The following is a 16,654-nucleotide window of genomic DNA, read 5'->3' as shown; positions in this document are numbered from 1 at the left end:
CTCAAATCCGCTATTGTTCTTCACTCGTAATTCAATCTTTCTATTTTCTTACCTTGTAAAAGTCTTTACCGGGCTTAGAGTTTTTAATTGCTGGAGGAATTCCCGCTGAATCCGCTTTGCTGGGAAGTAGAGGTACTCTTTCAATCTGTAATTCACTGAAGTACAAAAATAAAGTTCAATCATTGAGTTGAATTCTGGTGAAAGAGAAAATTATTTTTATAACAGAACTGGAAAGCGCCAAGACCTCTAAATAGTCCAATAGACACAATGCTTGGTCCAAGTGACCTGGAATGCTCAAGTTTTAGTTCACGGGCAAAACACCTGTTCTTCTTTGAGCACAGATTTGACATTTTCTCTTGGAATTTTACCCACTTTTAGAGTGGAAGTTGAAAATTAACAGAGAATGAGGTATGTCTGAGAGTAGAGCAATAATATAAATGCTCTTATTCTTTTACGGAAGCCTACCAAGTATGTTAAAGACTCTAATGAATTAATTGTTGGGTAAATGTTACGTTGAAACTTTCTGATGCTCTTCAGTAACACAAATACCTTGCTTTTAAAGTTCATGATGTTGTCGTCGATGAAAGGCTTCTAAAGTTTCCTTTAACTAATTCCACATTAAGAGATAAATAATATGGTATGCAAAGGCTATACTTGGTTATTTTCTAATTAGCATCTAAAGTAAATCAAATCACCCTTCAAAAGACAAGGTGTTCAATCAAATTTCAGGTAGTTAGTCAGTACTTCAAATAACTTCTGTCCATGTAACATCCAAATTACATCTATATTTCATTGCTAAATTCTATTGCTCAACATCTCACAGTAATAATGTCTACACCATGGTCACATCAGTCTTCAACTCATTTATCAACATAATGGCAAATCATACTGTTAACAGGTTTATATACATCAAGCTTCCACAAACCAAAACAGCATCTCAGAAATCACTTTTCTCAACTAGGTCAATGGCAATATAAAGATTTCATAGGACTTGGGAGATGTGTCTTCCTGAACACAAGAACTAAAATACATTTAAACCCAACAAAGAGGTAACAGCAAGGGTCTTAAAAGTTTTGACTACCTAAAACAAAAATCTCACTCTTGGTCCCATTAAGGAACAAGAGAATTTTGACCTACATCGACAAAAATTGCTGCAAATTGAACAGGGAAACCAAGCCAAACAATTTTTAAATGGAAAATGAGACAACTATTTGTGTGTCAACAGGCTCAAACAATATTGCACATTATCCTCTTTGTTCTTTCAACAGGAGGCTAAAGGACATCTAGTAAATTCTCTGCTGATGCAAAGTGAATTTAGCCATTAATATATGAAGGGCTTCTACAAGCACCATGAAAAAGATAAAAAGTGAGTGTTAACCAGCTTATTCTCTGAAAAATGCACTAAAAACTCTCACATAAATTCATTTTTCCTTCTCTCTGTAAGACAGTGAACCCTGCTTTCCTTTCAAAAATCCCATAGCTCTCGTTTTACACCAGTCTACTCCAAATGCGTTTTCCTTTTTGTTTTGGATTTTGTCCATCCTGTGGCTCACTCCGGAGACATAGCCTTCAGCACCTACTGTCCTCCTCATCTTCCCCTGAGCATAGAGCCCTCCAAAAAGTCCTCCACAAGCCTAGAGTATCACAGGAAAAACTCTCGCTACCATCAAGAACATCTATGGGGAACCCTGCCGTCGGAGAGCAGCAGCAAACATCAAGGATCCACACCACCTAGCACATGCTCTGTTCTCGCTACTGCCATCAGAACAGAGGTGTAGGTGCCACAAGACTCATACCACCAGGTTCAGGAACAGTTGCTACCCCTCCACCATCAGACTCTGCAACAACAAACTCAATCAGGAACTCATTTAAGGACTTTTATATTTTATTGATTTTTAAAAAAATTCTCCTTGTATTGCTCAGTTTATTTATCGTTCTTTATTTGTTTACATGTGTGCATTGTGTACAGTTTTATTTTCTTTGCACTACTAGTAAATAGTAATCCTGCCTGGCCTGCAGGAAAATAGAATCTCAGGATTGTATATGATGCCACGTAGGTACTCTGACAATAAATCTGAAATCTTTTGTGACACATTTGTTCAACAGTCCCAAGGAAAAACATCCAAAATAGGAAATATCTGTTTCCCCTACTATTTTTCAAAGTGTTCATTGCGGTAATACAAGTTAGTTTAGCCACTTTTAATGTCCAATGACGTGCCTGATTCTTTTAAAAAGGAGTACAATATTGTGAAGGAAAGAGAAATGTTGATGTTTTCTCCATTCAGTAGGAAATATTAAACTACATCAGGATATGGCACCAAACCAATTGGTGGATTTGGTAAACAAAAGGAAATAGGAAGGTTTAATAGCTAATCCCAATGACTCCTATTACCAAACTATATTTTTTGTTCATCACATATACTTTTCAAACATATTTCAGTATTATCACTTACCGTAATAACTTCAGCTCCTGCGCTGCCTTCAAGATGATTTCATGTTCTCGTTCCGACAATGCTACAATATTTTGACCACCTGGTGACTGGTGCATCATTGGCGGTGGCTCTTCAGCTAACGTGGACACATGACCAGGACCTATCTTAGGTGGCATTTCATGCAAATTGTCAAACGGTATCCTTCTGTTATCTGCTTCTGGATACCTTCGGTCATCAACCCGTTCTCTCTGCCAGCCAAGCCTGTCGGGAGCATAATTTCGTTCATCTCTCCTCCAGTCTTGCCTTTCTGGATAGTCCCGCCCCCACAAATCTCGTTCTTGCCCTTGCTGGAAACCTCTTTCAGGTTCATTCCTCCATGGCTCTTCTCTCCACCTGTCTGGTCGCGGATGTAAAGGAGAGAAGTCTCGTCCACGACCATGATGCTCCCATTCTTCTGGTCTGTGGAAGTATTCTCTGTTACGTTCATTGTCGGTGTTGAAACCTTGGTCATGCAACCTTCCACTCCTGTCAAATTCTTGCTCCAATCCTCTGTCAAAAGCTTCATTTGGAGGAGGAGCTCGATTTTCCCTCCTGTTTAAAATGTCCTGTGGCAGAAGGGGCCGATGATGCGACCTTTCATCTCTCCTGAATGGATCTCGCTCATTCCAAAAATTTGGCCCTGGGTCTGTCCAATTACTCCTTTCCCAGGCCAGGCCTCTGTCTCTTTCATAAGGGGGACCTCCTCTAGATCCAGAGAAATTATCATCCATCTGTCTCCCTTCATCTTGATGCCAAGATGCTTGTATTTCTGTCCTTTGATATGGTCTGGACTCTGGACCATCAATGTTACTGGGAACATCCCCCTTGCGCTTGGAGATGTAGTCCTTGCCGACCTGTGGCCTTTGTTCTGTGCCTTTATCTCGGTCATTATTCCGATGCAATGTTGTAGATTCAAATCTCTTACCTGTTTCAACTGTTTTTGGCTCATGTTTTTCAGGCATTGGCTTTGTAGTAGCTGACGAATTTGAAGGAGGCAGCTTGGATGGATCTTTTTGGACCTGAGCAACAGTTACTGAAGGAACTGCTGCATCAGCACTGTCCATGTTCTTCTGAATTTCATGTGATTTAGATAAATCATTTTTTTTCAACAAATCTTGACCAGCTGAAGTGTCTGAACCTTTAGGAGTTGTGGCAGCAAAGGTTGCGAGGGCTGGATTTTTTTTATCAACTGGCTCCACTAAAGCCTGTTGTACTATATCTATGTTTTGTTTTACATCCTTATCTTCCACTGTAGTCTCCAACTTCTTATCTCCAATCAGTTTTGCCTGTTCCTGAACTTGCTCTAAAGATGGCTGAGAGGATTGGAGCCCCTTCAAACCTTGTCCAATTTGCCTACTTGCAACTTGAGGACCTTTAGATAGTGAGATTGGCACAGAAGGTCCACTGGAAGAAGACCCTTGAAGATCACTGAATCTATGTCCCTTTGGCCCATCAAACCGTGGTCCAGGCCCTTGAAATCTTCCAGCTGATCCCTCAATCCGCTGTCCAATATTCTCAAATCGCTGTCCTGGAAACTGCCTATCAAATCGTTGCCCTGTGCCTGGTCCCTCAAAGTGTGGCCCTGCTCCCTGGCCTTTAAAACAATGGTCTGGGCCTTGCTTCTCAAAGCTTTTAAAACAATTGCGCCCCAGGTCATCAAAGGGACTGTCTTCTGGCCCATCAAAGCGATTAACTCCTGAAACCTGGTTCTCAAAGCCTTGTCCCTCCAAGTGAACTTGATTCTCAAAGGAGTTATCAAGGCTCTGGCCCTCAATATATTTACCTGGACCTTGACTCCTGAAGTGACCACCAGGACCCTGCCCCTCAAAACGGCCACCACGCCCCTGATTTTTGAAGCGGCCACCTCGTCCTGGGCCTTCAAAACACCCGCCTCGCCTCTGGCCTTCAAAGCGCCCCCCTCGTCCCTGGCCCTCAAAGTGCCCACTTCGCCCCTGACCCCCAGAGCAACCTCCACGACCCTGGCCCTCAGATCGGCCATCCTGAATCTGGCCCTCAAAATACCCACCCCGACCGTGGCCTTCAAAACGAATCCCTGCACCCCCAGGACCATCAAAGTTGCCACCTTGGCCTAGCCCCTCAAAATTTCCACCTCGTCCTGGGCCCTCAAAGCTGCCACCTCGCCCTGGGCCCTCAAAGCGGTCACCCTGACCCTGACTCTGAAAGTGGCCTCCCTGGCTCTGGCCCTGAAAGCAGCCATCCTCACCTGAGCCGTCAAAGTAGCCTCCTGAGCCCTTTCCTTCATAGAGACCTTCTGAACTCTCGAAGCAACCTCTCGGGCCACCAAAGTGACCTCTCGGGCCATCAAAGCCACCTCTTGGGCCATCAAAGCCACCTCTTGGGCCATCAAAGCGACCTCCTTGGCCAGTACCATCAAAGCGACCTCCTGGACCAGGACCATCAAAGCGACTTCCTGGGCCAGGACCATCAAAGCGACTTCCTGAGCCAGGACCATCAAAACGACCTCCAGGACCGGGACCATCAAAGCGACCTCCGGGACCAGGTCCATCAAAGCGACCCCCAGGATCATCAAAGTGACCTATCGGACCCGGGGCATCGAAACCCACCCCAGGACCGCCAAAGCAACCTCCCGGACCAGGGCCATCAAAACTACTCCCAGGGCCGTCAAAGCGACTCCCTGGCCCATCAAAGCGACCTCCAGGACCAGGGCCGTCGAACCGACCTCCAGGACCATGGCTGTCAAATCGACCTCCAGGACCGTCGAATCGACCTCCAGGACCAGGGCCGTCGAATCGACCTCCAGGACCAGGACCTTCGAATCGACCTCCAGGACCAGGGCTGTCAAATCGACCTCCAGGGCCATCAAATCGACCCCCCAGGCCAGGACCATCGAATCGACTTCCAGGACCACGGCCTTCAAAGTGACCTCCCAAACCACGGCCTTCAAAGTGACCTCCTGGACTATCAAAGTGACCTCCCGGGCCTGAGCCAGAAAAGCGGTTTCCCGCGCCCTCGAATCGTCCACTCGGACCCTCAAAGCGCCTATCTGGACCCTGGCCCTCGAATCGGCCTCTTGGACCTTGGCCCTCAATCCGGATGCCCGAACCTTCAAACTGACTGCCCAGACCCTCAAAGCCTCCTCCAGGGCCCTGGCCCTCAAAGTGACCTCTTGCATCCAGACCCTCAATGCGACCACTTGAACCTTCAAAGTTACTACCTGAACCTAGGCCTTCAAAGTGGCTGCCAGGACTCTCAAAGAGGCTGCGTGTACCCTGGACCACAGAGTGTCCTCCTCGGCTTTTAAAATGGCCACCAGGACCCTGCCCCTCAAAATTGCTGCCTGGACCCTTAAAGCGGCCAGCTGGGCCCTTAAAGTGATCAAGCCCCTGGTCATCAACATGATGACCAGGTCCATGGCTCTTAAAACGACCCCCAGGACCTTTTCCCTTAAATTGATGACCAGGACCATGGCCCTCAGAGCTAATGTTGGGAATTGGAACATCAGGTCGATTGCCAGGAACTGAATCTTCAGGTTGACTACTGGAACTCTCGCTCTTCATGCTATTCCCAGGAATTTGCCCTTCAAATTGGTTGCTGGGATTCTGGCCCTCAATGCCGTTTCCAGGACTCTGGGTCTCAAAGTGGAGACCAGGATCTTGGTTTTCAATGCGATTACCTACACCCTGCATTTCAAAGCAAAGATCAGGACCTTGGCTCTCAAAGCTAACACCCTGTTTATCAAGTTGTTTACTGGGACTCTGCTTTGCTTGGCAATTCATAGGACCCTGTGCCTCAAGGGAATGTCCCTTCTTCTGAAGGAAATTATTATCCTGCTTCTTTTCAGAAACTAGCTCCTCAGTGCTGTCTGCTTTCTCAAGTTGATTTCCAGATCCTCGCTCCTCAGGACAGTTAAGCAACTCCTTTTTCTCAAGGCAACTACTTGAATCTTGTGTTTTAAATTCATTATCTGGAACTTGACTCAATACTTTATCCTCATGTTGATGACCTGGAGCCCTATCCGCATCCCATGGCCGTCTGTCTGAATTTTCAACACTGTGACCTCTAACGTCATCCTCAACATTGTGACTTGTAGCCTCACTGTCAGTGTGTTGTTGAGCACCATCACCCTCAACATCCTGGCCCACAGACAGCCCTTCAAGCTTTGCTTGTGGTCCAACAAAGCCATGGCCTTGAAATCTAGGACTTCTGGAATCAAAGCGAGATCGGGAACCTCCTCTTACTCCTGGTTCGTCAAATTTATGTTTTCCTCTTCCACGTGATCCATCAAACCTACAGAAACAAAAGGAAGTATTTGATCACAAGACAAAGATTCTTTTTGTTTTTTATGACTTAACACATTCTAGTTAAAAAAAACTAAAATCCTCCCCCAAAAGGTTTTAAATTTTACCTAAAAATCTAATTCATCAAAAACCTTGTTTTAATTTATTAGCTCCACAAAAATTTTTAAAATATGATTATTTTATAGACATCTAACTCTCCTTTGAATGCTATAGTTTAATTGACCTTCATTGCTACCCGTTCCAGAACCTAACCATTTTGCTGAAATGATTTTTGGTTCTTATGTCAATTACCTTCACAATCCTCACCCTTCTGCCAAAGTGGACAGCTTCCTTCTCTCTCCATCTCATTTACAAATGTAAATAATTCAATCAGATCCCTTTGTAACCACCTCTATTCCAAGGAAAACACTCAGTTTGTTATAGAATATTTGGAAAGATGACATTGATCCCATCTCATCTAAATCTGCTCAGACGAGAGCGACATTCTCGATCGCCCGCCCATTTTTTTTTGCATCCTTGCAAATTTTCCTCCTTCATACACTATTATCGCTTGAAAATAACAATGAAACCAGCCTTCATTATATCTGTGCATGGGACATTCCAGATTGTAATTACACATGGCATTAAATAAAATAAGTTTTCCTCATATCCCTTGTTAATGCTTTTCATTCTTATTTTCAGCTTCTGATTCAAACTCCCCGTCATTTCAGATCAGAATGTGCAAAAATAGGTCACTCAAGGCTTCTCTTTGATATAGTCCTAGCTGCTCTGCCCCAGATCTGAACTCTTCACAATGCTGGATTCTCCAATCTTACAAAAATTTACCTTCCTCCTCCAAGATCTCTAGTTACCTAGCCTCCACAACTCTCTGGGATACAACATTCTAGAGATTTACCACCCACTGTGAAAAGTTCTTATGTATCGTAATTTTAAATAACCGTTACTTATCTGCCAGTTATTTCCCTTCATAGGAGGTTTGACCACAAAGGGAAACATTTAAATCCATCCATGCCCCATTGGGATCTTGTATGTTTCAATGAGATCACCCCTCATTTTTCTAAACACCAGAGAATATAGACTAAATTTCTTTAGTCACTCATAATAGAACCTTATGTTAGAAGTAGCCTGGTGGACTTCTTGCAATCCTTTCTTAAATGAAAGGTCCAAAACTGTGCATTGGACTCCATGCAGCTGTCACATTTGTGGCCCGAAATGTGAAGTTAAGGAAACATTAAACACAAGTTTATCAGGTAAACTTCATAGTGTCTTTTTATTCTCCCGTTTCCTTTTGTTCTCCTGCTTGTGTTCTTATCTCTCTCTCATACCACGTGACTTCCGGTACATCTCATACATATTCATTATCATGACATCCCTCCTTTAATCAGAAATAAACTTTACTTTCACTTACCAATATCCCTCGGAAACCTACAAACATCGTAACTAATGGTAATACGATAACTCAACTACATAAAATTTACTTCCTACAGCACTCATACATGCACTTTATGATATAAGATTAAATACTGTCCCAAAGTTCTTATTAAAACTATGGCACAAAGTCTTCGTATCGTTTGGGCACTTTCCGGTTTCGTTTCGGCCTGCCTGCGATATTGTCGTCGCTTCTCGGTTGTTCACTCTCGGCGTCGGAAATACTGCTCGCCATGGCTTCGGGTGTTTCTAGCGCTCTAGTCACTTCATCAGGAGTGCTGGTAACTGCCTCTGGAACATCATCAGGTTTCTCAGTTTCAGCATCTCGTATTGGTCTTTCAACCTCTTCGCTCGATATATCTCTGGACTGGTACCTTTTTACACTTGATACATTTCTCTTATACAGGACTCCAGTCGGCGACTTGACTGTCACCATACTGCCACTTCTGGATACGACAGTATAGGGTTGATGGTAATAAGGTGTGTCTAGCTTACCACCAGTTTCATGTTTCACTAGAACATTATCTCCTGGCATGATGTCTGAATACTTGGCTCCACGTTTCGAATCTGTGTACAGCTTTGCTGCACCTTTCTTTTCAGCATCGTGGTCCCTCATCTCCTGGTCGTCTCGGATTTCCTTTATTTCTGTGCGGATTTTTATCCCAAAAAATGCTTCTGCAGGACTTTTTCCAGTGGTTGCATGAGGCATTGCTCGATAGACAGCCACATAAGATAGCAATGCTTCTCGCCAATTTTGTCCTTCTGCGTGTGCAATCCTCAATCGTTTTTCAATGGACTGATTTTGTCTCTCTACTTCTCCATTGGCTTGCGGCCATTTCGGAGTTACTTTATGATGGTAGATACCTGTGGTCCTCATGTATTCCGTAAATGTCTCTGAAATGAATTGTGGACCATTGTCAGAGTATAATGTAACAGGTAATCCATATCTTGCGAATATCTCTGCTAATGCTTGTATTGTTTTTTCAGTGGTTGTGGACTTCAACACCACGTACTCATAGTATCTGCTGTAGTAATCTATCACTACCATAATTGATTCACCCGTCGGTAAAGGTCCAAGAAAATCAACAGCTACGTCGATCCGTGGTCCTGTCGGAAGTTGCGTACTCCGGATCGGTTCTGGCGGATTACTCCTACTTGTGTTTTGACATCCGTGACAATTTTTAACAAATTTCTCTGCGTCTTTATCACAACCTGGCCACCATACCTTGGTCCTGAGGTTTTGCTTGGTACCAACAATGCCTAGGTGTCCTTCATGCGCTAAGGATACGATCTTCGGTCTCAATCTTTGCGGTATCACCAATCTGCAACCTCTCAATACACATTGTCCGATGCAACAAAGTTCGTCTCTAATGGGAATGTAAGCCTTGTGAGTACACTTGTCCCATTGTCCACTCTGTATGCATTCTCTTACTTCCATGAGTTCTGGATCACGTTCGGATTCTCTCTCGACTTCCTTTGTAGTCACAGCTTTCGGTGTCGACTGAATAGCTACGAAGCGTACAAAGCTCTCTGTTTCTGTTCCCAATTCTGACTTGGAATGTGGACCTCCATCCTTCACCAATCTGGACAGCGGATCTGCAATGTTTGCTTTCCCTGCAATGTGGATTACTTTATATTTGTAGGGTTGTAGTCTGAGTACCCATCTCTCTATTCTGGCACATGGTTTGGATCTAGGTGCATAGATCACCTCTAATGGCTTATGATCTGTGATGAGTTCAAATTCAATGCCGTATAAATATGCATGGAACCTCTCACAGGCCAATACAAGTCCGAGTGCTTCTTTCTCTGTCTGAGAGTATCTTCTTTCCACAATAGATAACGATCTGCTGACATAGGCAATGATTCTTGGTCCTCCATCATGCATCTGGACCAACACGGCTCCTAAACCAACTGGACTGGCATCCGCTATGACTTTGGTTGATGCCGCCGGATCGTAATATCCAAGAGTTTTTGCATCTATTAGGCTTTGCTTCAGTGCTGTGAACGCTTTCTTCTGCTCAGATCCAAAATGAAATGGTACACCTTTCCTGGTTAGTTTCCTTAGTGGTTCTGCCACTGTAGTGAAATTAGGAATGAACTTTGCACAAAAATTGACCAATCCCAGGAAACTCCTCACCTCTGTTGCGTTCTGAGGTGCACGTGCCTCTGCAATAGCTTTCACCTTGGCCTCTGCAGGGTTTAGTCCTTCCCGTGTAAGTCTGTGTCCCATGAAGTCCATTTCTGACACACCGAACTGGCACTTGTTTCCATTCACGGTAAGGCCTGCTTCCTGTAGTCTAGATAGTACACGCCTCAACTGTTTGTCATGCTCTTCCTTCGTTGGTGCATGGACTATGATGTCGTCAGAAATGTTGGCAACTCCAGGAATGCCTTGAATCACTCGATGGATTTCATACTGGTAGATCTCCGAAGCTGCATTAATTCCAAATGATAGTCTCTTGTAACGATACAATCCACAGTGAGTCACAAATGTAGTTACATCTCGGGAACCTGGATCCAGCTCTAATTGACGATAGCCCCATTTCAGATCAATTTTTGAGAATACCTTGCTGGTAGTTAGTTCTTGAAGTATTTCCTCCACTGTTGGTATAGGATGTCGTTCTCTAATTATAGCTTCATTGGCCATTCTCATGTCAACACATAGTCTTATGTCACCCTTTGGTTTGGGCACAATCACTACGGGACTGACCCATTGTGTCGAATGTTCCACAGGTTCAATAATGTCTTGTTCGATCAATTCTTTAATTTTGGCTTCGACTTTCCCACGAAGTTCAAACGGAGTTCGGCGCATTGGTTGTGCCTTGCGTTTGACCGTTTCATCTACCACTAGCTTCAATTGTTGACCTTTCAGCTTTCCTACTCCTTGGAAGACTGCGGGGAATTCTTGCTTCATATCCTCGTATGACTGAATTGAATTGACACAAGCTCCATAATGAAGTATTGCCAGGTCTTGCGCTGTGCTTCTACTCAGCAATGGTTCTCCCCTCTCTTCTATGACCATAAACTCTGCTTCGGTGTACTTATCTCCAGCTTCAACAGTTGCAGTAAAACATCCAATGGTCTGCAAAGGCTTGGTTGCTGTATATGGATACAGTTTCTTGGAACACTTCTTTGAGGTAAAGATGATCTTTTTCCTTTTCAACTTCTCCCATAAATGTCGATCAATCACATTACTGTCACTGCCTGAGTCTACAATGACCTGAACTGTCACTCCACCAATGATCACTGGGACTTTCTCATGATGTACTTCATTCAACGTAAATTGGTAACAACTCTGTCCCTCCTGGGTATCATCATCGTCACCGTCTATCTGGCGAATGGTATCTTTCTTTCCAGGATACTTTCCTTTCCCCCAGGCTTTGCCTTTGGAAGTTGTACTCTTCCTCTTCTGGTCTGCATTGGACTTGCTTTTCCACTTCTTTGCAAAGTGGTCCTTACCTCCACACTTTCTGCAAACTTTGCCTTTGGCCGGGCAATATGGGTCTTTTCCAAAGTGACCTCGGTTTCCACAGCGATGACACTCCACGTCCTGTGTCGACGAATATCTTGGCTGGTTATGGCGATGTGAGAGCCTCTTAATTTGCTGGCTTGAGTTGTCTTTCAGAGACACGGTATGAAATTGCCCTTCAACAGCCTCTAATGCAGCAGCAATGGTTAAAGCATCGGTGAGTTCCAACTCACTCCCTCTTTCCAGTAGACGTCTTCTGAGTTTATCTGATCTGCAGTGCTGTACGACTTGATCCAATAATTGGTTGTCCAAATCAGCTGGCATGTAATTGCATCCAACAGCTAGCTGGCGTAGTCTCGTCACGTACTGAGCAATTGTCTGGCCATCTTCTTGTCTCGTTCTCCGAAACAAATGGCGTTGAAATGTAGCATTCGGTGTCACTACATAGTGTGCATTTAATGCATCTACCGCTTTCCGGTACTCATCCTTTCTTCCAGTATTCAAAAGTGTCTTAAATGTTTCCCGAACTGAGGGTCCTGCAGTGAAAAGAAGTAACGCCCTTCTCTGCGCTTGTTGTTCAACCGTACCGGTATCTAAAAATAGGCCACGACTGTCGGCGTAGGATTCAAATTCTTCCAGCCATGCCTTCCACTTCACACTTACAGTGCTTGCATCACCCGTTGGGTCAAAATGAGCAATTCCACTATGTGTTAGAAAGTCACAGTTTGCACCAGCCATGAGGAAATATTCCAGCCCCAAAAGTACTGAGTCAAAGAGAAAATTCTTATCACCTTGAAGTTGTCTGTAATCCTCTGTAATCTTGTTTAGTCTTTAATTTTCTTCAAGCTTCTTTCATCCTCGTCGCCAATGTCACATTTGTGGCCCGAAATGTGAAGTTAATAAAACATCGAACGCAAGTTTTTTCAGGTAAACTTCTCAGTGTCTTTATTTTCCAGTTTCCTTTGTTCTCCTGCTTGTGCTCTTATCTCTCTCTCATACCACGTGACTTCCGGTACATCTCATACATATTCATTATCATGACAGCAGCCTCATCAACATCCTGTAATCAACATCCTGTAACGATAGTCCCTTATTTCCACTGCATTCCTCTCGCAGTAAAACCAATTTGTCTTCCTAACCTGTCTATTAATAGCTTGTAATTCTGCATTTTCTCCCTTTGCAGTCTTTCTCCACTTTGATAATAGCCTGCCTTTAGACCCCTCAGAGTAAAGTGCATAACTTTGCACTCGCCCACATAATATTTTCCCTTGGCCTTTTCTCTACAACTAATTCCGGACTCTCTAATCTATTCATCCCAGGAACGTACATTTTCTCTTTAACACTATAAGATCATGACCAGAATTATGCACACCCCTCAAAATTTGTTTTTGCCTTGTTTAGGGCTTTCTCAACTTACCCTACCTCTTTCAATTATTTGTTCACACCTACCCCAATATCCCTCTGCTCTTGCAACACTTTCAGAACAGTATAGTTTACTTTATAATGTATTTTATTATTCTTCCTGCCAAAATGAATAATTTCACATTTCTCTGCATTAAAATTCACCTCGCAGGCAATAGCTTGTTTATATCTTGCTGTCATTTATCTTGACCATTTTCATAGCTCACAATAGAGTAACAACCAGATATTTTGGGCTTTTTCTCCCAGTGGACTAGCAGATATTCAGGATAATTTGATGCAACTCCTATTTTGACACAAACGCATCTCAATTTCCTTACACATTATACTGTGGTACAATAAAATTTCCAGTGAACCATTCCGAGTTTAAAGGGAGTGAGAAAAAGGCCTGTTTGTTAATCTAATCACGTTCTTTTCCTCTGCTATTCCCCAACCCCAGCTTCATCTACCCCACACCCTGAATTCTGTACCTGACGACACATCAGACTCTTAAGTCAAGCTCCACAACCCACTGGATCCTAGATCACATTCTGGATTAATGAGCAAGCCTTGCACCAATTATCAGGATTTCTGAACAATCAAATGCAGGATTATGGTATTGTCAACTTTTGTGTCATCCACACATTTAAAAATTGTGGCTTCTGCGCAAAAGTGCAAATCATTAAAATAGATCAAAAAAGCAATGGCCTTTACACTGACCCATGCAGAATGCTACTATTTACTTTTCTCCATTCTGAAATACAACCATGATCCTCTGCTGTCTGCTACTTATCCAACTAAGGGTGGCAAAGTTAGCGTAGTGGTTAGTGTACTGCTGTTACAGTGTTCAAATCCCGCGCTCTCTGTAAGGAGTTTGTACGTTCTCCCTGTGCGGTTTTCCCTGGGGGCTGCAGTTGCTCCCACCCTTCAAAACGTAGGTCAATTGGGTGTAATTGGGCAGCTCAGGCTCGTGGGCCAAAATGGCTGGTTACCATTCTGTTTTTCTAAATTTAAAAAATTAAATTTAAAACTCTGTTCTTGCACTACCACTGTCCCTTTTTGGCTGTCCATATAACTGAAGTTTCTCTGAATCACTTTAAGAGATCTCTTCTGCACCCTTTCTAAAAGTTTCACATAGTTCAGGTGCAGTGCCCACGATTGGAGATCGCATTCCTGTGCAGCCCATAGTTTATAAATATGCATCATGACTTTTTTTTTTACTCTTATGCACCGATTGTTATCTTCAGTACAAACTGCTTCAGTGTAGACATCTTATTTGATTGCTTTCACGGTAAACGTTCAGACGACAGTGCTGGTATATCGTTACATCAAAACAAAAAAAGCTTTGATAAATAAATGACTACCAGTGCCTTTTCTGCTTTTGCAAACAAAACTCAACATAATAAAAACACAATCATAAAATATGATGATATGCCGAACAAAGGAATGTTTATGGTGTAAAATGTATTTAATGTAGGTTACTCTCCAAAAACATTCCAGCAACTGGTGATTATAAAATGAACATAGGTTCATTCATGTTGGAGTAACCAAAACACATGGATTAATGACATAATTGCCAGGTTCCTCTCCCCAGAGAGGCTGCCTATTCTCTAAATAACTGCACGTTGACACCATACCCCGAGCACACATCTCTGATTGCTTTGTTTCGTATTCACGTCAAACGTGATAGTATTCAATCACAAGAACAGACAAGCCTATGTGATATTCCAAAAATAAAAAGTTAACTGTAGCTGAAACAAAAAATAAGAAGTGGCGCAATCTGCCATGTATAATTTGCTCTCCAACCTGATGGAACACAAAGCTGGTCTGTAACTGGGAGAGTGATAGAATCAAAATCAAACAATTATTGACCAAGGTTGTATTTTCAGACAAGCAGCCAGTAATGAGTATGGGGGAACAAAAGGTATAGACAAATGCACGCACACTCAAGACAATTTAAAATGTATGATCATTTTTCAGGTTTTAAGGCATGCTCATTTACAAATTGTTACTCTTTTTAATTACCTTGAAGTTTCAAGGTCTTCAAAACGTTGTCCACTTTGTGACTGATCTGATGGCTTTATCCCATATTGCCCAAATCGACTATAGTGTGGTGTTGAAACTGAAGGAGACACCTTCAATTCATCGTGCGCAGGTGGAATCAATGGTCTCTTCTGTTCTGGAATAGCAGGTGAACTTTCAGATAGTGATGTAGGACCCTGGGAAATTGGGGGAGTAGGCTGAGTCAACGGTGGAGGGGCCCGAGTCATTGGAGGTGGAGCCTGGGATACTGGCGGAGTTATTGGCAGAGGGACCTGAGAAATAAGTGGTGGGGCTTGAGAAATTAGTGGTGGGGCTTGTGAAATCAGCGGCGGGGCTTGTGAAATCAGCGGCGGGGCTTGTGAAATCAGCGGCGGGGCTTGAGAAATCAGCGGCGGGGCTTGAGAAATCAGCGGTGGGGCTTGAGAAATCAGCGGCGGGGCTTGTGAAATCAGCGGTGGGGCTAGAGTCATTGGTGGAGGTGCCAAGGACACTGGTGGAGGTGGTAGAGTCATTGGTGGAGGTGGCAAAGTCATCAATGGAGGGGGAAGGGTCATTAGTGGTGGTGCGCCCGACATTAGTGGAGGGACTCCAGACATTGGTAGAGGCACTCGAGTTGCTGGTGGAGGAACCTGAGTCACTGGTGGAGGGGCTTGAGGCACGAGTGGAGGGACCTGAGACATGGGCGGAGGTCCCTGAGACATGGGCGGAGGTGCCTGAGACACCAATGGAGGTGCCTGTGATACTGATGAAGGAGCTTGGGAAATTGGTGGACTTTTCTCTTCTGAAGAGACTGAGACTGCAGGCGAACTTGTTGCTCCTTGTGGTGTAGGGGGCATCACCATGGGCGGCACTGGAGGCAGAGTTTGAGACATCAATCCCCTCGAAGCATTTCCCAAGTAATTCTGGGATTGATTGCTCATGTACTGCTGTTGAACATTTCTGATAGCATCCATTCTTTCTTGAAAGTGATGGTTTGTTGATACCATTTGTTCTTGCCACTGGTTCCACTGGGTTTCGTACTGTTGGAGTTGGTCCTTGTTAGGATAGGCTTGTAGCTGAGCCTTCCAAATCTGGAACTGCCGCTGCCATTCCTGGTAGAGAGGAATAAATTGCTGTTGCTGCATCTCCAAGTGTCTCAGCTGCATTTCCAGAGGTAGAGACTAAAGAAAAAGAAATCTGTTACAGCACATCTGGTTTTATAAACGGTGGACTGATTCTCTACGTTATTACCAGTGCGTGACCAGACAATCTTGGTGAGTGGTCTCTATCTGAAACCTCGACTGACCATTTCTACCTCTGACCTGCTGTGCTTGCTCCAGACTCCAGCACCTGGCCGTCTTTGTGTTTCTCTTCCGATGCTGGAATCTGGAGCAAAAAGGAAAAATCCGCTTGAGGAACTAAACTTTGCGAATTCTGGCCCTCCCCTACCATAGATGCTGCTCCACCTGCTGAATTCCTCCAGGAGATTTGCTTTTTACCCCCAACGTGCAAAGCATATTTTGCAAATGAACACATTCTTACCTACAAACAACAGAACAATAGCTATGTTTTCCTTTGCGGTAGCT

At 43.8% G+C, this 16,654-nt stretch overlaps 1 protein-coding gene across 2 annotated transcripts in view; it reads right to left on the bottom strand.

The window, feature by feature from the left end:
* ylpm1 (YLP motif containing 1) overlaps nucleotides 1-16,654 on the bottom strand; it is a 118,597-nt gene that overhangs the window by 53,635 nt on the left and 48,308 nt on the right. For both annotated transcript variants that reach the window (XM_069916107.1, XM_069916106.1), the window contains exons 5-7: nucleotides 15,072-16,249; nucleotides 2,454-6,740; nucleotides 53-155 (exon numbers count right to left, since the gene is read on the bottom strand). In XM_069916107.1, coding sequence (XP_069772208.1) covers nucleotides 53-155; nucleotides 2,454-6,740; nucleotides 15,072-16,249 — 5,568 coding nt within the window. The remainder of the gene's footprint in view (nucleotides 1-52; nucleotides 156-2,453; nucleotides 6,741-15,071; nucleotides 16,250-16,654) is intronic.

The sequence above is a fragment of the Narcine bancroftii genome, chromosome 2 (genome assembly GCF_036971445.1).
Source record: "Narcine bancroftii isolate sNarBan1 chromosome 2, sNarBan1.hap1, whole genome shotgun sequence".
Taxonomy (NCBI): Eukaryota; Metazoa; Chordata; class Chondrichthyes; order Torpediniformes; family Narcinidae; genus Narcine; species Narcine bancroftii.
Note: the sequence above shows the minus strand (reverse complement) of the source record. Positions and strands in the feature narration are given on the sequence as shown.